General features: G+C 38.3%; 1 protein-coding gene across 1 annotated transcript in view; it reads left to right on the plus strand.

Annotated features, from left to right (window-relative positions):
• The window catches only part of LOC132827848 (ras-related protein Rab-40B), a 70,130-nt gene extending 46,973 nt beyond the window's left edge, over positions 1 to 23,157 (plus strand). The window contains exons 3-6 of the mRNA XM_060844596.1: positions 8,702 to 8,762; positions 12,157 to 12,234; positions 15,225 to 15,447; positions 19,754 to 23,157. Of these exons, the coding sequence (XP_060700579.1) occupies positions 8,702 to 8,762; positions 12,157 to 12,234; positions 15,225 to 15,447; positions 19,754 to 20,022 (631 nt within the window). The 3' untranslated portion in view covers positions 20,023 to 23,157. The remainder of the gene's footprint in view (positions 1 to 8,701; positions 8,763 to 12,156; positions 12,235 to 15,224; positions 15,448 to 19,753) is intronic.
• The last annotated feature ends 1,419 nt before the right edge of the window (positions 23,158 to 24,576 follow it).

Here is a 24,576-nt window from a genome sequence, read left to right on the forward strand (position 1 = left end):
TCAGCTGTGATAATATGAATCATATGCATGCAGATGTCACAAAGCTGGTCCTTTTTTCTAAAAGCTGTTCCTTTTCTCCAGGATACTGTGTCCTTGGTTTTTTTTTCAGAGGGGTTGTAAACAGGCCAGGTTCTGAAACGGCTGGGTTTGGTACAGAGATAAAAGGGTAGTGAGACTTTAGGCCAAAGCTTTCATGTTTTTAAAACATGAAAGTCAAGGGGACGTGGTGGCCACCTCTCTAGCTGAACAGTTCAGTTCAGAACTTTGTTGGGAGTTCAGCTGTGGAGCTGCGTGGAAACAGGCTGCTAAATTCTCTCTCCTTCTGCCCTTCTAACTTGGACCTGTAAGCCTTTGTTTCATTTTTATGGTGTTTAAGGGTGTTTATTTATTGCGACTGTTTTGTATACAGAGGAACCTTGATTGTCCATGGGCAGGCAAGTGTTCATTTGAATAATTGGTTATTCTTTAAATTGGAGGAGAAAGTGAGGACTGCAGATCAGGCAGCATCCAAGGAGCAGGAGAATCGACGTTTCAGGCATGAGCCGTTCTTCAGGAAGAAGGATGCTGGATGCTGCCTGACCTGCTGCACTTTTCCAGCAACACATTTTCAGCTTTCTTTAAATTGATTTAACCTTAAACAAAGGAGGCTGAGCTGCCCATAATTGCGTTAAAAAGCATGTTTACTGAGTTTTGTTTTCATTCAATCTCTAAAATTTATACAAACACTGGCTGTCACTTAAAATTCATGACATTTTACAAATCAAATCACTTTTTCTGTACCTGAGCAGTAAAAAGAATTAATTTGAGGTGGAAGTTGGTTATTGTTTCCAAAGAAAATATCCAGCCACTGTTGCTTGATGTGCTGCTGTCTCTATTTTTTTGCAAACAGTAACATTTTGAAAAGATGCATCAACTTAACAGCATCAACTTCATCTTGTGCTTCATACCACTCCATGAAAAGTCACAAACTTCAATAGCTTCGTTAACAGGGACTGGATGTGGTGTCTGTATCAGATTTTCCTTACTATCCACGCCATCCATACATTCCTGCTGTTCTTCTGTGACTACATTGACTATTTGATCATCAATGAGTGTCTCTGTTCCAATGTCGTTGTCAAAGTTCACCCAACCATCAATCTCATTCTCTAAAATGTCTCCTAAACCCACCTGTTTGCAGCTTTTAGTGATGTCAGTGGTTAGCCTTTGTTCTGGATGGGTGTCCCCTTCACTGGCATGGCTCCCAACATGCAAGCCATTGTACCAACACTCTGGGATTGTCTATGATTTGATGTGGTCCCAAGATTCAGCAATCATGAATAGAGTGTCCTTGATTGTGAATGCCTTCGTAATTTCCTGCAGTCCTTTCTCTGCATTGTCTTCACCCAGGATGGCATGCAATATGTCACGGCAATAATATTTTTTCAGAATTGCAATGATTCCCTGATCAAGCGGCTGTAATCTTGAAGTGTGTTGGGTGATAAAACAAACACTTGATAGCTCAGTCTGCTAATTCTAACTCGCTGCCTTTCACAGTGTGTGCCACCGTGTTGTCAACAAGCAGAAGAGTGTGTTGCTCAAGTCTTTTGCTTGCCAAATGTGATCTGACAGCAGGTACAAAACCTTCATGGAACCATAATGAAAAAGGTGAATATGTCACCTATGACTTATTTTGTGCTTTGTACTTCATGGGAAATGAGATCTTGTCACAATTCGTGAAGCAACGCGGATTAATATATCACCTAATGCAGACAAGCGGTAATTTATGAGTGCCCATGGCGTTGACATAAGGGAAAATCGTGACGCGATCTTTCTGCACTTTGTCCCGATACCTCCTTTTCTGCGCTGAACGCAAGTGTTTTATCCGTAGTACACACTAGAACAATCCACTTTCATCACCATTATATAATTGCTCAGGTTCATACGTTCCTTCATGAATGATGGATTGCAGTTTCATTCTGTAACCTTCCATGGTGCTGTCAACCACAGACTTCTGCTCTCCAAGGACGCTGAATTGCCTAATGCCGTGACGATATTTGAAGTGCTGTAACCAGCCCAATGACACGCTGTGATCAGACTCATCGGAGTGGAATTGTTCATGGAAACTGGCAACTCTTTCCAGTATCATCGGGCCAGATACGCGAATTCCCTTTTCAAGCTGCTGTGAAAACCACAAAAATATAACTTGGTTGAGTTGCTCATCCTTTGCTGGCTTGATGGATTTTCTTTTTAGAGCATTTGCCATATCACTTTGGCTGATTAATTTCTTAATCGCCAGTCTTGCTTTCCTGATGTCAGACAAGGTTGCTATTCCAATGTTGTACTCCTGTGCAATCTTCGATATCTTTTCACCATGATCCAAATGCTGTAAAATCTTACTTTTCTGTTCAATTGTCACTGTGGTCCGCTTTCTTTTCACAGACATAGTAAATACATACAACAAACTCGATCAGTTACACCAGATACGAACTCAGAAAAAGGTTGTAGAGGGAATCAAGACACCACTGACTTTGTTATGAATTTTAAATTCTTCGGCATGTCAGTCATTTTAATGTGTTAAAATTCTTTCAACACTGTGACAATTGAATGACTACGATTGCTGCACCAGTCTCATTAAGACCTCTTTGCTGCTATGCTTGCACACCATTTTCTGTGCAAGTTACCCCTTGCCACCCCGTACTCCTCAATTAAACTAAAGGCGCGATCGTTGCACCATTGGTCAGTTAAAATTATTTTAACACTGCTACAATTGACTGACTTAGATGTTGCACCAATATCATCAATACCTTTTTTATGCAACAGTTGCACATCTTCTTCAGTGCAGGTAACCGTCATTGATCCTGTACTGTTAACAAAAGACCAATGTCAGCAACACCACTTTGTTATAATGGCTTCATGGGGCCCTCAGATTCTGTTCGGATAATCCGATTTTCAGATAATTGATATTTGGATAATCGAGTTTCCTCTGAATTCAAAACAGCATAATTAAGTCTAGTTTGGGGTAGAGTGAGTTCTGTGGGTATTCTATATTTTGTTCTTTGTATTTCTTTCCCTAATTTTGTGAATAAATATTTGTCTGTTTTAAAACCTGGTAGTCAACTGAGCTAACTTACTCTGGGTAATTTTCACTGTACACTTACCAAGACAAATTGCAAAGTTATAGTCTGAGCTGCCCGTTTAAGAATGGTCTGGCCTAGTCCATAACACAGACAATAGCTGCAAGACTGAACGATGCTGTAATTATTAGATGATCCCATTAATCACTAAATGGTTAGAACTAATTATCCCTTACTTTTGCAATCAAAGTTTTGCAAAGAGCCTCTATTTATTATTTGATTTTCATGAAATATGACAGCATGAACATTACTTGATTATTATGTTATTCTTTCTCCTAATGCTTAATTTCTTTTTGTGCTGAAAATAACATATTTTAAATGAGTACACAGTCATATAATGATTCAGTTTCACATAACTCCAAGTCACCAAGGCTAATGACACTGTTGAGAATTTGCTTTGAGCGGAATTTGAGACTTCATAAATATTTTAACTTTTTTTAATGTAAAATGTTGTTTCTTTGAAATATTTGAAACAATGCATAATTTCACGGAAACTGGGCATTCGTGTTTATTATTAGTTTGACAATAAATTTAGAAGAGGTTTCCTTTAAGAATACATTTCAAATCCAAATTGATCCGAGCACACAAAAAGGCCCTTTAGCTCATGGTGGCTATGCCAGTCATCAAGCACCTGTCTGTTCTCGTCCCATTTCTCAGCATTTGGCCCGTAACCTTTTAAGCTTTTATGGTGCTTTTAGTAATCATTTAAATACTTCTGAAATGCTGTAATACTTCTGAGGCATTAAGTTCCAGATATCTGCCACCCTTTGGGTGAAAAGATTTATTCCTTAAATCCCCTCTAAACTTCTTGCCCTTTAAATCTATGCCCATGTACTAAGGGGAAAAGTTCATTTGTATCTATCTCCCTCATGGTTGTGCCATATACCCCCACCCTGACCCTCAGCTTTTTCATCTCTCAGGAAAACAGTCCCAGCCTGTCTGATCTATCTTCTGGGCTTAAGCCCTTTGGTCTAGGCAACATCCTAGTGAATCTCCTCTGCACCCTCTCCCATACAATCATATCCTTCCTGTAGTGTGATGACCAGACTTGCATACAGTATTCCCCCAATCATCCAACTAATATCCTGTACAGCTCAACTATCACCTTCCTGCTGTTGTATTTCATGTCTCATCTAAAAAAGGCAATATTCCATGTGCCTTCCCAACTACCTTACCTACTTACCTTGTCATCCTTAGGGATCTGTGAAAATTGCACATCAAGGTCACTCTGATATTCTCTTTTTCCTTGAAACCTATCAATCGATGTGTACTCCCTTGCCTTGTTAGTCCTACCAAAATGTATCACCTCACAATTTTCAAGAATAATTCTATTTTCCATCTGTTCATCTGACTAATCTGTTGATAATGTTCTATGATCTAAGGCTTTCCTCCTTGGTATTTAGCACACCATATGTTTTTGTGACATCTCATAAAGGAAAGTGGAATTTGAAATGGTTAGCTGATGAAGTTTTTCTTTGCTTGATATACAATGTAATTTACCCCCAAGTAGACCTTATGAATTTTGATGATGCACATTTGGTTTCTGTGTAAGTGTTACTCTCTTGCTGAACTTTGCACTATTGGATTTGTATTATCCTAGATCACCAAGTGCTCGTTCATTGTGTCTTATTAAATTAGTTTTAATTCCTGCTATTTTAAGTAGATAAATTATTGTGCATGAGGGGAGCTTGGATAGCCCAAATGGCATTGTCCTTGCAATATGTTGCCACAGATCCTACACATGGACATTAATGGACTATGCAAGGAACTAATGATTTTGTCCAACGCCCCCCGCGCCCCCACTCCCCCTAATTTAAACATGTTTCTGCCACTCTATTTTAGTGTTATCTTTCGATCTGTCATTCAGCAAAATTAAAGGTAGCCCTACTTTATGGAGACTTACGAAGTAAGTGGTATGAAGGATGTGGAATCAGAGGTTTGAGGCATGTGGCAAGGGATATTTGATGCATTTCTAAATTTCTCATCTGTACACAGTAGCTATGCAAGTAATAAGGTATTTTCATGTTGTACCAGTAACAATCAAATAATGCTACTTCTCTCCTCCCACTTTGTACTTTTTTTAAAAAGGGATGATAGAGAGGTTTAGCAGATAAGGATTTTATCCAGTCAAAACGTGTGTACAGTCAGAAAGTAGGTTGTGATTTTGAATCTTACTCATTAATTAATATCTGAAATGAATTGACTTGCCTACTACATTAGAAAATAGGAACAGTTGTAAGACATTCAGCTTTTAGAACCTGCTCCGCTGTTCATTGTGGTAATGGTTGATCATCCAACTCAATAGCCTCTTCCTGTTTTCCCTCATATCCTTTGATCCATTTAGCGTGGGTGCTATTTCCAACTCCGTCTTGAAATCATACAATGTTTTGGCCTTTGAGGAGCAGGAGAGTCAATGTTTTGAGCATGAACTCTTCGTAGGAATGTTGATGAAGAGCTTATGCTCGAAACGTGGACTGTCCTGCTCCTCGTAAGCTGACTGACCGGCTGTGCTTTTCCAGCACCACACTTTTCGACTCTGATCTCCAGCATCTGCAGTCCTCACTTTTTCCTAATGTTTTGGCCTTGACTACTTTCGGTGATAGCAAATTCCACAAGCTCATCAGTCTCTGAATGAAAACATTTCTCCAAATCTCAGTCCTAACTGGTATGCCTTGTATCTTTAGACTGTGAAGCCTGATTCTGGAAACTCTTTGTGAGAGAAGAAATCTGGGCTGTGCACTTCTTGACCATATTTGGTCTCCCCTTTCCCCCACATCTTGATCCATACCTGACAACATTATCACTTCTCCTTTGTCCCAAACTGCTATCACCAAAGTAATCTCCATTCATAAGATACGTCTCCTAATTCTTGTCATTCTGTACTTCCAGTTCTTAGGCTTCTTACAACCCTTCCACAGCCCAATGCTTGCTGATGTTGTCAACTGTATTATTGTGTTGAACAGTGTTTCCTTCAGAGTTTCAACCTCCCACAATGATCTCATATGTAAAAGCTTACCTTTGATCCTCCATTCTCTCTAATTGCTGTCTCATTTCCTAAGGTCCTGAAATACATCTCCTTTCGTAGATTCTGAGTTCACCAAAAACATTCTGTACAATGACAAAACAGTATCTCTCAGTCTCTCTGTAGTCTTTGATTTGAATTAATCTGTAATGCCATATTTAAAACAAAACGTTGCAGCCTAAATTTTCGCCTGCGGATGGGGTTAGGTTATCACATTCCATGCAAGAAATTGCTTTAAGGTCAGGAAATCTTGGAAGAACAGGTTTCTTGGACATCCTATATTTTTCAACTGCAGTGTCCCTTTAAATTTCTGCCTGTTTTCACAGTGATCAGTCGGACAGGTTGGAGTCCTGTTGGTTTGGAAGCCACTAACATACTGCTGCAGCCAAGGAGAGCAGATAGGTCTACTTAGCAGGGACATGGGATTAGCAGAAATGTTTTGACAGCAACAGTTTTCCTATCATGAAAGTCCCACGTTGGAACTAAATCACTCTGTTAGCATATTTAAATCTGGTTCCTGCAGCACAACTGGAAGCCTGACATATAACTATTTAATGGTTGGCTTACAAGTTGCCATTTTCCAAGGTTTTGGGAAACCTGGTACTGAAAGGGAACAGGAAGCTGAAGAAAATAAATTTTCCTTTTTGCAGCCCTTGTCAGCTAGCAGGAGCAGGACAGCTCCTCCCAGCTCCTCCAGAAAACCTAAATTGGTCTCTGTCTGTTACATCCTGTATCTCCATCTTGCCACAATCCTAAACCTTTCTTCCTTTTCTGTCCCTCTACTGAGCTTCAAATCATGATGTCTTGCTCCCTGTAGTAGTGGCGAACCTCCTTCCCCCACCCCAGAATATGTTCATTTACTCTCTCCATCTTATGTCAATAGTTTTCCTCCATCCACCAAGGTGGATAATTAAAGAAAAAAAAATTCAAGGTTCTCATCTTGCTGGTTTTATACAGTGCTGTTCTCACACCCTCTCATTCTCCCATTTGTGTATGTAAATATCAGAATTTATGTAATCTTGCTCACATCATTAGATTTCCTATATTGTTCTCACCACCCTTCAATGAAAGAAAGCATTCCTTGAAAAGCTACTTTCATTCTATCCCACATAAAAATGCACTGGCCTATTGTCTAATTCTTGCTCATCTTTATTTGTTCCTTCGAATATCAAAATACTGTGAATGCAAAAAATGAAAGAATTGAAAACAGAGTTGGAGAAACACAGCCAGTTGGGCAGTATCTGTGAAGAGAAAAACTGTTTCAAATTCAGTGACTCTTTGGAACTGTGTACAGTGAACAATGAAACCTGTACAACAAAGCACTTGTGAAAAGTCACAAATAATTAATATTTTCTTTATCAAACATGAAAGACGGAAAACGCAGTTACTAACAAATCACAAGCTATGGATGATCTTCAGCACGTCAAGTTTGTTTAAATCTTAAAGTGCAGAACACAGGCTAATGTAATTATTAAATTATTCAAATTATTTGATCCCGAAGTGATTCTGTTGAAGGAAATTTGTTTCTTTATTTTTCAATTCGTGTTTAGCTGCAGCATTAACTGCCAGTGCATTCTTGATGGCCCCTGCAACCGTGAAAGATGGGCATGTGTGTAAAAAGATGTATGGACTTCAAGGAAGTTAATTTTCGCCTATTTTCTCTTCCACATCTCCCGCTGTCCTTAAGCCTCACTTTTCTCCCTTCCCATGTTTCGCCTAACCTGGTACTGTTCCATAATTACATTTGGATTTTCATTGTTCAAAGATCCCACCAAGTGATATGTTTATTTGTTAAATCATTGAGAAAGGACAGAACACTAAATTAAAATCATGGAAGTGCAGCTGTGAGAGAGTTCTGCCTGGTGCAGGGATGCACTTAACCTCAGACCAGTGATATTAGATTACATTACTTACAGTGGGGAAACAGGCCCTTCGGCTCAACAAGTCCACACCGACCTGCCGAAGCGTAACCCACCCAGACCCATTCCCTACATTTACCCCTTCACCTAACACTACGGGCAATTTAGCCTGGCCAATTCACCTAACATGCACATTTTTGGATTGTGGGAGGAAACCGGAGTACCCGGAGGAAACCCATGCAGACACTGGTAGAATGTGCAAACTCCACACAGAGTCGCCTGAGGCAGGAATTGAACTCGGGTCTCTGGCGCTGTGATGCAGCAGTGCTAACCACTGTGCCACCATGCCACCCATCAAGTTATTACATTCACATCTTTATATATGTTAAATACAGTGTAGTGTTAGCAAAGGCTGGGAAAAATGGTTTCAAAAATTTTAAACTGTATTCCTTGCACTGACCACAATACTCTGTTTTTTACAATGGAACATTTTTCTCAAACACTCAATGGTGGTCCAAAGGGGTTGAGAAACATGCTGCTGTCATCTTTTCTACTTGCAATCTTTATGTTGTACTTGCAAGTCTGTGCTTGTAAAATATGGAAATTTGAAAAATGCATAATTCTGTTCCTTTATCAAATGATGGCAACAATCTTTGTTTTTTAATTGATTTTTAAAAAAATGTTTTACTGTTTAATTTTATCTACAGGGATACATCTGGTCAGGGCAGGTTCTGCACCATCTTCCGTTCCTACTCTCGAGGAGCCCAGGTAAAGCAAACTATGTTTTGGACTAAAATTTGTATTATTGAACATGTTGTCTTCACGTGCTATACCTGAAGGTTGAATAGCATTTTTATTCACTAAGAGAATGCGTAAATAATTTTGAAGTGGAAGATGCAAGAGCAGTCCCCAATTTAAAAAAGGTGATAATGTGAAGATAATTACTCTGCTGTCAAAGAATATGTTTATTTTGTTTTGAAAAAATGTTTTTTAAATTCCTGGTTGGGTATGTCTTCATTATTTATATGACACATTTTGGTTTGGTGAACCACTCTGAAATGTTCTGAAGTACTTCAGTTTCTATTTACCATTAATGGATCTCTCTTCCTGGGAAGAAATAGAGTACAGTATGGATTCACAGAAATTACTGCTCCATAGCTTGTTTAGCAAAAACTAATGACCATCTTTGCAAACTGCACAACAGCTTGATTAGTACAATGAAATAGAATTTAATTGAAATCTTGATGTAAATGTTAATTTTTCACTGTTTGAACTGCAATGTTTACAGTGCAACTCTACATATAAAGTATATGTCTACATGAACTGATTGATTGATTGAAGATTTTAGTTTGCTAATCATGAGGTAACTTGACAATAGTATAGTGTAAAACACAGGTTTTTAGAAAAAAAATGCCTTTAATCCTTTATTTTTGAGAGAACTTTTTTTGTTCTTTGCTTTAGCTACATTTGTGGTTCATCTATTCTGTTATCTCATGCAATTTATTAATCAAATAATAATTCCTTACTACAACATAACCACAAGTAATAAAGAATCATTTGACTCATGAGGTCAGCTTTTCACCCATGTACTGATGATGCATAGCATTTCCCATGACTTTTCACTGTTTCAGTATTCTCAAACAGCTTGTTGGAGCAGCGTCCCAGCTTCCTGCAATTCTGTGCTGAGAACAGTGAAAAAATTATCACCTTCCAAAACAAGCTTCACATAATTCAAACACACAATGGAAATATGAACTTTTTGCAACTACTGCCTTTTGGATGAGATATTAAATGAGACTCCGTCTCCATTTCAGTTAAGTGTAAAAGATGAGCAGGGCAGTAATCAATGACCCAACTAATCCAGTTCTGGCCTCTTCTACACCCTTGATTTTCATCATTCCTTGTCAACCACTTTCTATTCCCATGAACGTAAGCACTGGAATTCTCTTTCCCCCAAAGTTTTCCATCTCTTGCATGTTCTGGTAACACTTGTGTATGATGCTTTACAGTGTTTTACTACATTAAAGGTGTGAAATAAATATAAATTGTTCTGGTACTACCTGTTGATGTTTTGTTTATGGCTCAATTTTGAATGTTTGATATCTCGTGGGATATCAATAGTTATTCTATTCTATTCATATCCACTTTCACTATTACTCATTACATTTGCAAAAGTAGTTTTTGCCATCTATCTGGTCATTGTACAGTACTTCAGGCATGTTCTGTTCTCAGATTTTAATCTTTGGTAGCTGGAGTAGGGGTAGAGAACATATTATAAAGTTCATGTATACTTATTTTTCCTTATTTTTGGACTGTGGATCAGAAGTGGAAAAAATATTGCTATCCATCAAAGAGCCTGTTAAATGAGAGTGACTACAGCTTTTAAAAATCATTTACTATCTAAGTAGTAAACAAGTCCAATAAATAAAGGTAACAGGTGCACGAGAAACTATGACCAGATTTTCAGAGGTAATCTCTTTGCGGTCCACTGGGTTGTAATTGGTTCTGTTCTGGAGTCCAACCCAAAATGTATGCCTAAAGTCGAGCACAATTAGGCCATTTAGCTCATTAAGTCTGCTCTGCCATTCAATCATGGCTGACATGTTTCTCAATCCCATTTCTCCTGCCTTCTCCCTATAACTTTTGATACGCTTGGATGCAAGCAGATTTAATTGCAACATTCATTGAATGGAATAAATACGTGAAGGGAAAATATACAAAGTTCTGGCTTGAAAGCAGTGGAACGTGTTTAAGTAAACACTGTACTGTAAAACTGGCACAGGGACAATGGATTAATTGGTCACCTTGCATATGGTATCAATCTATATTTCAATATTATATAAAAGAACCAAATGCAGAACAATTTTTTAAAATTACTTTTCATTGTTCTGAATAAAGTGCATCCTCCTTGCAGCCAGAGGTTGGCCATAGATCTTTCCAGTTAATCTTGCTACTTCCACTATATTTACTATTATAAAGCACAATTTGGATAGCATAGACCAGAAAATGTATTTTTGTTAATTTGAGCTTGGAAGATATAGCTGTGATGTCTGATGTTCCATTTAGCAGCCGATGGTAAGAAATGTGATAAGGAAGTTTGAATCACCAGCAATATAGAGATTGAAGAAAGAAACATGTTGAATGGTACAGATGGAATGTTTAATTTAGTTGCATTTGTAGAAAGCAATTGAGAAATAATCTGTAAATAACTTTTAAAAGGTTATTAATAAAGAGTAAAACATAGAATGATAGCATTGTCATCAGTGGCTTAAAACTTTGTGACTAACATCACATCATTTCTGATACTTTACACTGTTTGACAAAATCATTCTAAAATTAGCAAACTGTCCAAAGGCAACAAATCTCAAAGGGGATGTCCATATTAAAAAGCCAAAATGCATAAAAAATTTCACTGTATCTAAATTTCATATAGTATTTACTTTGTGTCAGCCCATCTTAAACATTCAATTCCTCCATACTTAGTAATAGCAGTGCATGTCATTTAAAAGATGCACTGCAGTGATTCTTCAAGCCACCTTCAAACCTTTCAAACTTTCAAACCTTGATTTGGACCATAGAGAAGGACAAGAACAACAAATGCATGAAAATGCCACCATCTGCAAGTCATACATAATCCTGACTTGTAAATATATCACTGTTCTTTTTGCTGTCTTTGGACCAAAGTTGTACTTGCTAGCAGTAGTATAGATGTACCTATACCAGATGAATTGCAGCAGGTCAAGAAGTTAGCTCATCACAACCTTCTGAAGGGTAGTTGGGATGAGTAATAAATGCTGGCATAGCCAATGAAACCAGCATTCAGTGCATGAATTGTTTAAAAAATGTTGACAAAATAAAAATACTGAAAATCCATCAAGAAAGGAATCAAAATAACTGCAGTTTAAAAATAATGTGGAGCCAAGACAAAGGAAGAAGAGCAGAAAAATAAAAGTATGAAAAATTCAAGTCAGAAGAATAAAGTAATGCGTAGGGTGAAGAAAATAAATGAATATAGGAATGAAAATATGTTTTAAGTGAGAAGATATGCATTGCTAGCTGGGTAGGTATGTCAGAGAATGCCTTGTCAGAAAACTTTCTTTTGTAAATTGCAAAATATTTAGGAAACAATTGGATTGTTATCATCTGCCTTTGATTTTCATAGGGTGTCATCTTGGTCTACGACATTACAAATCGTTGGTCATTTGATGGTATTGACAGGTGGATCAAAGAAATAGATGAGGTAAGGTACATTTCATCTCTAGTGGTTCGTGAGCAAAGGTGACTAACCTAAATACTGAAGAAGAATGAAGATCATTTTATTGGAATTTCAACTGGAGACAATTGGAGAACATAGAACAGTACAGAAAAGGAATTGGCCTTTCAACCTACTGCATCTATGCTGATCATGCTACCATTCTAAACTAATTCCATCTACCAGCATATGGTTCATATTCCTCTATTCTTCATCTCTGTCTAAATGCCTCTTAAATGTTGCTATCATATCTACTTCCACCAACTTCCCTGACAGTGCATTCCTGGCATCATCTGTATTTAAAAGAAATTGCCTTGCACATCTCCTTTTAAACTTGTCCCACTCACTTTAAACCCATGCCCCTTAGTATTTGACATTTCCACCCTGTGAAAAATACTCAAATTATCCATCTTATCTATGCCTCTCGAAATCTTCTAAACTTCTATCAAGTTGCCCCCTCAGCCTCTGATGCTCTTGTGAAAGTAATCCAAGCTTATCCAACCTCTCCAGATAACTAATATACTCCAATCCAGGCCACATCCTGGTAAACCTCTTTTGCAAAATCTCCAAAGCTTCCACATCCTTCCTGTGAACACTCTAAATGTGACACAGTTGAAATTTCTTATACAGCTGTAATGTAATTTGTCAACTTTTATACTCCGATGAAGGCAAGCAAGCCATATTTCCATCTTGACCACTTGATACAAGTGTTGCCACTTTCAGGGAGGTATGGACTTGCACCTCATGATCTCACTGTATATTAATGCTCCTAAAGATCATGTCATTTACTGTATCCCTTACTCTTGCATTTGACCTCCCAAAATGCATCACCTCACACTTGTCTGGATTAAGCTCCATCTGTCATTTCTCCACCTAGTTTACCAACCAATGTATATCCTGCTGTACCCTTTGACAACCTTCCTCACTATCCACAGCTCACCATCAATTTTCACATATGTACAAAATTACTTAAGAGACTACCTCCATTTTCATCCAAATCATTTATATAGATTACAAACAACAGAGGTCCCAGTCCACTGATCCTTGCAGAACACCACAGTCAGAAAAACATCCCTCCACAACTACTGTCTATGACCAAACCAATTTTATATCCAACTTACTAACTCACTGTGGATCTCATGTGACTTAATCTTCTGGAGCAGGCTACTAAGGGATCTTGTCAAATGCTTTAGTAAAGTCCACTTAGACAACATCCAGTGCACTAGCCTTAAACATCTTTGTCACATCCTTGAAAACTCAATCAAATTTGTGAGACAAGACCTCACCCACATAAAGCCATGCTGACTATCTGTAATAAGGTCATTCTTTTCCAAATGCGAGGAAATCCCGTCCCTAAGAATCTTCTCTAATAATTTCCATTCCTTTGATGTAAGGCTTACTGGCCTATGATTTTCTGGATTACCCCTGTTGCCCTTCTTAAACAAAGAAACATCATTCACTGTTCTCCAGTCTTTTGACAGTTTTGGCCTGCTGGATCTCTGTCAAGGCTCCAGCAATATCCTCCCTTAGCTCCCTCTGTAACCTAGGATAAGTCTGTCTCTGTTCTGATTTATGCAATAAAAAAGAAGTCTTATGAAGATAATGCTTTCATACAATTGGTGCATTAAACTGTAATACAGAACTTGTTGTTATGATGGACTAATTCAAATAGATTTGTGTTCGTCAAGTTATTTCTGGTTTGAGTCCAAAGATGTGCAGGTTAGGTGAATTGATCATGTTAAATTGCCCATAGTGTCCAGGGATGTGTAGGTTAGGTGACTTAGTCATGGTAATGCAAAGTAATAGGATAGGCGAATGGGTCCGGGTAGGATACTCTTCAGATGGTCGGTGTGAACATGTTGGGCCTAATGGCCTGTTTCCATGCTGTCAGGATTCTATGAGAAAAAGAGAGCAATATTCTTAAATTGAAACATGAACTAAGAAAAAAAGGAAGTTGAATGAAATCATGAACACTACTAACAAAGGTTAGTTGACCTCCGCGTTTTTTTTCTCTGTGTATGTTGAATTTGCGGAATATTATTTCATGAGGACCAATTGACTCCAAGTATCATTATAATCTTGATTCTATGATGGACAAAAGAGATGAATTTGTGTGGTGAGGTATGGGTGTCTTCCACTTGATACTTCAGGCAGAAGATGGATGCAAATGTTTCATCTTTCGCTTTTGCAGTGTGTTGTATTTTCTCTACTTTCATTGAAGATGGAGTTGCTAATGGAAAAGCATTCTCCCATTTGTTTAACTGCCCACCACTATTCAAACCTGCATTCAACAGAACTGCAAAATATTGACTTGACCAGTTGGTTCTGAGGTTATTTAGCTTTACCATATAGCATGCTGCTCCACATTTTTTTTTACATGCAGCCTCATGGGCTAGCAGGTTTGGATCTTGTTTTTAGGTATAGTTGGTCCAATCATGCTCTCCTGCAATCTTCGTTTAACCAATATTGGTCCCTTGACTTATTGGGTTCTGGTAGAGTGGATTTGTCAGTCAGGTAAATTGAAAATGTTGGATATTCAGTTTTCATGGGACAACTTCAGGAATAGAGGCTTGAGTTCCAGTGCACTCTATCACTAAGTTGAGCCTAATGTGAAGACTCAAGGGCTATGCTATGGTTACTCTTGCCAATACTTTCATGGACAGATCTATCTTTGATGATTAGATTAGTAAGAATACACATTTTACTCAAATAGTCTTTTGAGATTGTTCTCCCCATTTTGGAACTAATTCCAAATGTTAGTGAGAAGTACTCTCCTTGGTCAATGTAGAATAGATGCCTGGTTTTATTCTTGTATATTGTTGAATGGCTTCTGAGTCATTTCACAAGACAGTTAAGAATCATCCATACTACTGTGGTTCTGGAGTCACATGTGAACTGGATCATTTATCCACACATCTGAACTTCTAATTCATTCACAAAACAACTCTTTGAGTAATGTTCTGATTTCCTTTACTCAGCATGCCCCAGGTGTACCTAAGATCCTGGTTGGAAATCGTCTTCACTTAGCCTTTAAGCGGCAGGTATCAACAGAACAGGCTCAGGCTTATGCTGAACGGCAAGGCATGACATTCTTTGAAGTTAGCCCTTTGTGCAACTTTAACATCATTGAGTCATTCACAGAATTAGCAAGGATCGTGTTAATGCGGCATGGAATGGACAGGCTTTGGAGGCCTAACCGAGGTAAGATTTTAATTTTCTTAATGCTGTTAAGTTAGAGAAATTTATTTTTCCACTCCAAAGTTATAAGATATAAGGTGCCAACACCCAAAATGAAACTCTTAAAATATTATAACTGTAAATACAGGAACTCTTTTTCGATTCGTAATTGTGGTGTTTATTACAACCTGAAATCAGTACAAAATGCTACCTTCCAGATGTTTTAATCATAAATTGAAATAATCATCCCTCTCCCTGGGTGCACAGTCTAGCTCGATGTCAATGGCTTGTCAATTCTGAGCTATGCGTCAGATTTCATTACAACGATCAAGGCATCTAAGTTGCACTTAGGTCTGCTTTCTCTCCTCCTTACTCCCACCACCAAATGGAACTATTAAAGGATGTCTTCATTGCCTTTGGATGATATTTCTTCTGTTGTCTTTTGCTGACTGTGTCTTGTCATCCATTGTCCCTGTCACTGGGCTACATTGCCTTAGGATATATCTGGCGATAGGCCATAATCTTGTTTCAGCCTTGATGCCTATCCCTTTGAAATCCTCATCTTTAATTGCTCTCCTGATGCTTCCATCAACCCCTCACTCCGTACAGCTAAAATTAACTAATTTAGTATGATGTTGGAAGAAGATAATTGTGGGTTTCTTTTCTCCGTTGTCTGTTTTCTAATGAGATGCTGCTCCCTATTTTTCCCCTTACCTTGAACAGCGTGTGTGAGCAGACTCATGAACATTTTAGCAACTAAAATTGAGACACTCCAATCAAAATAGATCCCCACCATGCCTCAGCATTCGACACTCCTCTAAAAAGAAAGAAAAGCATGCATTTACATAGTATTTTTCATGGCTTGATGTTTCAAGTGCTTTCCAACTAAGCAGATAATTTTATAGTAACGCTTTCTTCAAAGCCATTTTGTCAATGAGGCTCACCCTTTGCACTCTTGATCCCATTTCCACCAAATCGTTGACCAATCACCTTGGTTTTTTAGACTCTTTACATTACATTAGAGTTGCTTTCCCCATCTTGGGTAATGTCTCATTCCCATTGCTTCTTCTTTCCTTTGTCATAGAGATATACAGCACGGAAGCAGACCATTATGGGAGACACGGTGGCTAGCACTGCTGCCTCACAGCGCCAGAAACCAGGGTTCAATTCCCGCCTCAGGCAACTGTCTGTGTGGAGTTTGCACATTCTTCTTGTGTCTATGTGGGTTTCCTCCAGGTGGTCCGGTTTCCTCCCACAGTCCAAAGATGTATAGGTTAGGTGAACTGGCCATGCTAAATTGCCCGTAGTGTTAGGTGAAGGGGTAAGTGTAAGGGAATGGGTCTGGGCGAGTTGCTCTTCGGAGGGTCAGTGTGGTCTTGTTGGGCCGAAGGGCCTGTATCCACACTGTAAGTGATCTAATCTAATATTTCGGTCCAAGTTGACCAGATATCCTAACCTAATCTAGTCCCATTTGCCAGCCCTTGGCCCATATCTAACCCTCCCTATTCAAGTACTCATGCAGATGCCTTTTAAACGCTGTAATTGTACCAGCCTCCACCACTTCCTCTAGCAGCTCATTCCATACATGCACCACCCTCTGTATGCAGAAGTTGTCCCTTAGGACCCTTTCATATCTTTCCCTTTTCACCTTAAACCTATGCCCTCGAGTTCTGGACTCCCCCATCCCAAGGAAAAGACCTTGTTTATTTATCCTATCCATGCCCCTTTCCTTTATCATGCCCAAAATCAGTTTCATCTTTTTTTTGTTCCCTGATTTCTTTGCTCCACTATTGTATGCCAGTCCTTTTTCATCCTCTTTATTCCTCTCCATCCAAATCAGGTTGTTTGGAACTTCTCTTCTAAATTTTTTCTTCAGTTTGCGTCTCTTAATTTACTTGCGTTTACTGGTTAGTATGTAGAGAATTGGTTGGATTACCGTATGAAAATTATTGCTTTTAAGCAATTTCTTGTCATAGATCCATAAAGTCATCTGAATCAATCGAGTTTAACCATTTTAATCCAACTTATTGGTGGTTTTTTTTTTGAAGGAATAACATGCTGTGTGAATAAAAGGGAGCCTGTACTTGTACTTGGATTTCCAAAAGGCATTTGGAAAGGAGTCATAAAGATGATTGCACAAAGTAGGGGTTCATTGTATAGTGGGTGACTTGTTAGTATGGATAGGAAATTGGCTAGCTCACAGAAAACAGTGTGTATGTGCAAATGGGTCTTCTTCTGACTTTCAGAATGTAACAATGAAACTCCACAAAGATTTTGTTGGGGCCTCATCTTTTTACAATTTATATCACTGATTTAGAGGAGGAGAGTGTCCGCATGGTAGCTAAAATTTCAGATGACACAAAGATACGTAGTAAAGTATGCTATGAAGAACACGAGGATAGGAAATATACATATCAAAATGTGTTACAATGAATGGGCAAATATCAGGCAGATGGAGCATAATGTGGTAACATGTTCACTTTGCAATAAGGATAAGTAAGTATTACTTAAGTAGAGAATAACTGCAAAATTCAAATATGCAGTTCTGGAGTGAGTCAAAACACGTTAGTATGCAAGTACAATAAGCAATTGTGAGCATTTCTTTATTACAAGAGGGATTGAATACAAAATCAATAATGTTATGCTTTAGTTTTACAGTGTAATGATGAGATCATATCCTGAATACTGTGTACAATTTTGATTTCCCTATTTAAGAAATGATGTAAATCTGTAGGAAGTATTTCAGAGATGATTTATGAGACTGATGCCTAGAATGAGTGGATTGTCTCCAGAGGAAACATTGGGCAGACTTGGACCTATTCCCACCGGAGTATGAGAATTGACTTGATTGAATTGTATAAGATCTTGAATGCTCTTGATATAATGGGTCTGAAAATAATGTCTCTCCCGTGGGTATCTAGGAAGACCACTTTAAAAATTAGAGATCACTCTTTTAGGCAAAGATAGGAGAACTTTGTTTTCTAAGTTGTCCAAATTTGGAGCTTTCTGCCTCCAAAGGTAGTGGAGACAAGATTATTGAATACTTTTAAGGCAAAGATAGATTCTTGTTAGGCAGGACAATCAAAGGTTATGGGAGTTGTATAGAAATATAGAATATGAAACATGAACAGATCAGCCATGATCTTGTTGATTGATTGGGACAGACTCAACAGGTTGAATAACCTAATATTGCTTCAAATTCTATGTTCGTATGAATACACCAGAATATCTATCACAAGTTTATAAGTCTGTAATCTTCAAAAGCCAGAGGATTCATGAAGTATCTATTGGTTCACAGCAATCAGTTACAATCAAAGAGCAGATAGAAGAATATATTGCCCAAGTTATGAACAATCTTGAAGGGAGTGCAGCAGTTTGAGTTATCTTGACCTGCAACTTAATTTTTATTGATTTACTCAAAAATATGAATTCATATCAAATTTGCCAAGCATTTATTTAAAAGCTTGTTACAGGGTAAGCAAGATTGTACCATGAGTTATGCTGAGTGGTCAGTTTAAAACAACAGATTGAAAGAAAATCTGCTTTCCTGGACAGGCAACCTAGCTTTGGAATGTATAGTATGCTGCCACCATCTGGTGAATGAGCTAACAAACAATGCACTAAACTTTCACATTTAACAGTATTCTTATTAAACGATGCTAGAATTGCAGTTAACTCTCCAGATGAGTGGGATCAAACTGAAACCTCTTTCGATTCTTCTATGGTAGATGAATATCTTGTTAGGGCAGTAAATGTTTCATTCTGAGACTTCCATTTTTCATTTGCTATTATTTTTTCAGGACCATGTTTCTCAATAATATACTTTCAGGACATATGGTTAAGAAAATTGGGACTAGGCTTCAATTTGTGATGATCTAAAAGCAGAAATGTTTCTCACACTGATGAAAATAAGCACTTTACAATTTTCAATGATAAATCTTTTTATTGTCCCATTATTTGTTTCAGTGATTTCACTGTATATGATCTGTTCCCCGCCTTACCCCAACTGCTCTCCTGCAGGCAGTTAAACTATCTCATCAGATCAGGAAACTGGAGAATCCCAATTAACCTCATTTAGGTCTCCTTCCTCAAGATCTGAACATATTTAGTTGCCTTGCCTGCCTTTTAGGGTCGTTTGCTAGCCTAACCTTGGCCTATCTGGAGCAAGATCAGAAAACCAAATTTAGTGTAGCCTGAAATTCAACTCTTATTTCTTGCAATAAATTAGCAGTATATTGCTATTGCAATTGATTCTTGGTGGTTCTTGAGGCTTGTTATAACTACTCCAAGCTAACTAATTCTTATCTCTGATGTATTGTTTTCTTTGCAGTGCTAAGCCTACAAGATCTGTGTTGCCGAGCCATTGTTTCATGCACGCATGTACATCTAGTGGACAAACTACCCCTTCCTGTTACCTTAAAGAGTCACCTTAAGTCTTTTTCTATGGCCAATGGACTGAATGCGAGGATGATGCATGGACGTTCCTACTCTCTAACTCCTAATGGTGGCAAGCAAAGTAGTCTGAAGAAATCCAAAATCATTCGTCCTTCCCAAAGTCCAACACAGAGCTGCAGTCGAAACAGCTGTAAAATCTCTTAGCTATGTCCATGTGTTATAAACGAACATTGTATATCTGATCACTACATATGCCGCCTTGCCATGCCAGTATCTTGGCTGTTCCAGAGAGAGAACTTCTTCAACAACTAGAAAGGAAAAGGGCCCATAAACTGTTGGTTCAAAGTTTGCACAAGGGAGTAAGAAATTATGCTGCTAATTTAAAAAAAGTGATTACAAAAGGTGTGATACTCACAGGGATCTGATTCTTTGGACTGATTGTTTCAATTGAGATGGGAGAGAAAGTTTGTTTTATCGTAGCTCAAAGTCAATATTATGCTTGTCCATTTTTGTGAGAACCAGACAATTGAATTGTATCTGATGGATTGTTTTGAGTAGATTGGAGGAATTAAGTATGTGTGATGTTGTTGAATATTTAAAGTTATACTGGGAGTTGGAATTTTAAATGCACTGTAAGCTATACTCTGTTTTCAAAACATTCTTAAATATTGAAGCCAGGAAATGATTCTTCCTGAGAGTCGAAGGTCTGTTTCTGGGAATGTGACTTGTCTTGACAGTTTGCAGCCACCCAGAAAATAACCTTCAAATTTGTATGTAAAAATCATATGCTGAGAATTATTATGAATTTGTACATTAATCCATTTAAGTTCCTCTAGTGGTTGTTAACTATTGTGGATTAATACTAACTTGGTCGTTTGTAAATATAATTTTCCTTGTGGGACTACAATTTGTTTTGTACAGAAAGAAAAAAAACACTATTAAACTAAGATGTATAATGCTAAGCTGACCAGAAATGCCAAAGATGATGGTAGAAATGTTAGCAGTATGTGGTCAAAGATTTCTGAGTTAATTATCCATAATGTTTTGTAATTAAAATATCTTTTGGGGGAAAATGTTTTTCTCACCAGAAGTGTACTTTAAAATGATAGTATATGTGTCTGTTTTAAAAAGATTGAAATATCAACCTAGGTTTTCTTGTCATATTGCTGATGGTGGCTCAATTATTTGAGTGGGTTACTGGCAGCTGTACAGCCTGGGCCTTTGTTCTAAGGTGGGTTTCATAAACAAAATGCTTCTGTTACAAAGTAACTGCATCTTTACTCTTTAAGTACCTGCATCTTGGTGAAATGCAGAAAATTTTGAGAAGTGGTCTAACTGCCAATAATTCTTGTATTCAATTCTGTATTTGCATTTGCATTCTATGTGTAAGTTTTGAATTGTACTTTACCTCAATAATTCTACAGGAAACACATGTCTGTATTTGATCAAGTGACACAGGCCATTTTTGCCTTTGTCTGTACCAGTCACACCAACAGTGCAACTGATAGTCAATTACATATGTTGATTTTGACCACATCACTGAAAAAAACTCAATACTTTGATTCGTTCTGCTTTCTTTTCTGAAGAACAATCTCTGCTGACAGTTTGAATTACAAATATATTACTTCATAGTTACCCAGAGAAGATTATTATGTCAAATTCAAAACCCACCAACTCCCATAGCTACCTGAACTATAACTCCCCCATAAAAACTGCTACCCCTTCCTCCCAATTCCTCTGTATATCTGCTCCCAGGAGAATTTTTCAAGGACTGCAATTTCCCCTCCCATGTGGTCAACAATGTCCTCCAGTGCATCTCCTCCACTTCCTGCACCTCCGCCCTTGAACCCCACCCCTCCAACCGCAACAAGACTAGAACCCCTCTTTGGTCCAAACATGAATAAAGAGCTGAACTCCAGAGGGGAGGTGATTATGACTGCCTTTTATACCAAGACATCACTTCATGCTGGAGCCCAAATAAGAATGGTTATCATCAATGAATCTCCCCCCTATTGTCATTGCAGTTACCATTGACCAAAAGGTGAAATGCACTAGCCATATAAATACTTGGCAACACAAACAGGTGAGAGCTGCAGATTTTTGTAGCAAGTTGCCTACAAGGTACAAATAAGGGCTGTGTTAGATTACTCTTGCCTGGATGAGTGCCATGCAGAGAATCCTTTCGAAGCTTATCATCCAGCACAAAGTAAATAGTTTGGAATCTAAACTACCACCTTCACTACCAACACAATAGCAGCAGTATGTATAAAATGCACAGCAATATCTTAGCAAGGTTCCTTTGAAAACATCTTTCAAACTTGTGACTTTGCCTCAGGAAGTGCAATAGCAGAAAAGGCAAGGCAACACCACAACGTGCAAGTTTCTTCTAAATCATGTTCCATTCTGATTTGGAACTATTTTGCCATTCCTTGGTTGTCCTGGAACTCCCTAACAGCACTGGGTGAGGAAAAAGACCAAGAAAAAGGCAGCTCACCACCAACTTCTGAAGGGCAAGTGATGGGCAATAACTGCTGGCCCAGTCAGCAACACATGCAGCCTAAGAATAATAATTGAAAATTAATAGAAATTACAAGAACTTACTTAACTGCTGTTTGTGCATTTTGTTTGTTTTTAAACAATTTGAAGTGGCCATACAATTTAGGCTTAATTACAGAAAACCTTGATTTTGAGTATCTGCATAATTATGCTCAGGTCACTCATTATGAGAAATTACAGTTTAGGAATTGTGATAACAGATCAGGGGAGGATTGAAAGTATTAACTAATCAGTCTGCCAATTCAGTTATGATAATGTGAATTAATATGTTTCCTGGGCTATTTTTGGTGAGGAAAGAAGATTCCTCATTAGGCATTGAATGATAAGTGTTGGGAACTTTAGGTCAACAAGCAATGCTGGTCACTCCAAAAGCAAAAGTTCCACTTCCCATATCTCTTGCTGACCTTCCCACCAAGTGCTGGAAATGCAACATCTTCACTTTGTACTTATTTGGTACACTTAGACCACTTTTATAGACTCTGTGTCCAATCTAAAGTACTCTTCTGCTATTTCTCACGTTGAATAATGATCTTGTGCACAGAGGAATCATCCAATGCTACTCATCTCCTAAAATGCTATGCAATAAAAATATTGCAGCTGATTCCTGGACAATGACCACTGATTTGTGTACTGATTCTTTCGAGCCCAAATATCAGTCAAACAACATTGAGTGCAAATCCAAAACAGCCTAATGAAAATAATGGTGTTGATGTGTAATGCTTCTATACAAAATGGATGCTATCTATCGCAAATGCAGGTGCTGGAAATCTGAAATAAAAACTAAATGCTTGAAATACACAGCAGGTCAGTTAATGTCTTTGGAGACTGAAATAAATTTAGTGTTTCATGTTGATAACCTTTTTGTGGGAAGGTCATTTCCCACATAGCAAAGGTAAGTGGGAATACGGAGAACTGGGAAGCTTTTAACAGAGGATTACTAAGAAGGAAATACGCAGAGAAAAAAGGAGGTAAGAAGCTAAGCTGGCCAATAATATAAAAGGAGGATAGTATGTGAAAGGCAAAAAAATGGTTAAGGCTAAAATTGGGCCCTTGTAGACAGAAACAGAGGAACAAAGAAATGGCAGAAGAATTGAATTGGTACTTCAGATCTGTGTTCACTGGGGTAGACACAAGCAATCTCCCTGAGGTAACAGTGGCTGAAGGACCTGAACTAAAGGGAATCTATATTTGCCAGGAATTGGTGTTGGAGAGACTGTTAGGTCTGAAGGTTGATAAGTCCCCAGGGTCTGATGGTCTACATCCCAGGGTACTGAAGGAAGTGGCTCGAGAAATCGTGGATGTGTTGGTGATTATTTTCCAGAGTTCGATAGATTTGGGATCAGTTCCTGCGGATTGGAGGGCGGCTAATGTTATACCACTTTTTAAAGAAAGGTGGGAGAGAGAAAGCAGGAAATTATAGACTGTTAGTCTGACCTCAGTGGTGGGAAAGATGCTGGAGTCTATTATAAAGGATGAAATTATGACACATCTGGATAGCAGTAACAGGATAGGTCAGAGTCAGTATGGATTTATGAAAGGGAAATCATGCTTGACTAATCTTCTGGAATTTTTTGAGGATGTAACTCAGAAGATGGACGAGGGAGATCCAGTAGATGTAGTGTACCTGGACTTTCAGGAAGCTTTTGATAAAGTCCCACATAGGAGGTTAGTGAGCAAAATTAGGGCACATGGTATTGGGGTAAAGTACTAACTTGGATTGAAAGTTGGTTGGCTGATTGATAGGAAAGAGAGTAGTGATAAACGGCTCCATTTCGGAATGGCAGGCAGTGACCAGTGGGGTACCGCAGGGATCAGTACAGGGACCGCAGCTTTTTATATGTGTTAATGATAAAGAAGATGGTATTAGTAATAACAGTATCATCAGCAAATTTGCTAATAAGCTGGGTGGCAGGGTGAAATGTGATGAGGATGTTAGGAGAATACAGGGTGACCTGGACAAGTTAGGTGAGTGGTCAGATGCAGTTTAATGTGGATAAATGTATGGTTATCCACTTTGGTGGCAAGAACAGGAAGGCAGATTACTACCTAAATTGATTCCATTTAGGAAAGGGGCAGTAGAGAGATTTGGGTGTTCTTGTACACCAGTCAATGAAGGTAAGCATGCAGGTAGTGAAGGAGGCTAATAGCATGCTGGCCTTCATAACAAGAGGGATTGAGTATAGAAGCAAAGAGGTTCTTCTG

This window comes from Hemiscyllium ocellatum, chromosome 25, assembly GCF_020745735.1.
Source record: "Hemiscyllium ocellatum isolate sHemOce1 chromosome 25, sHemOce1.pat.X.cur, whole genome shotgun sequence".
Classification (NCBI taxonomy): Eukaryota; Metazoa; Chordata; class Chondrichthyes; order Orectolobiformes; family Hemiscylliidae; genus Hemiscyllium; species Hemiscyllium ocellatum.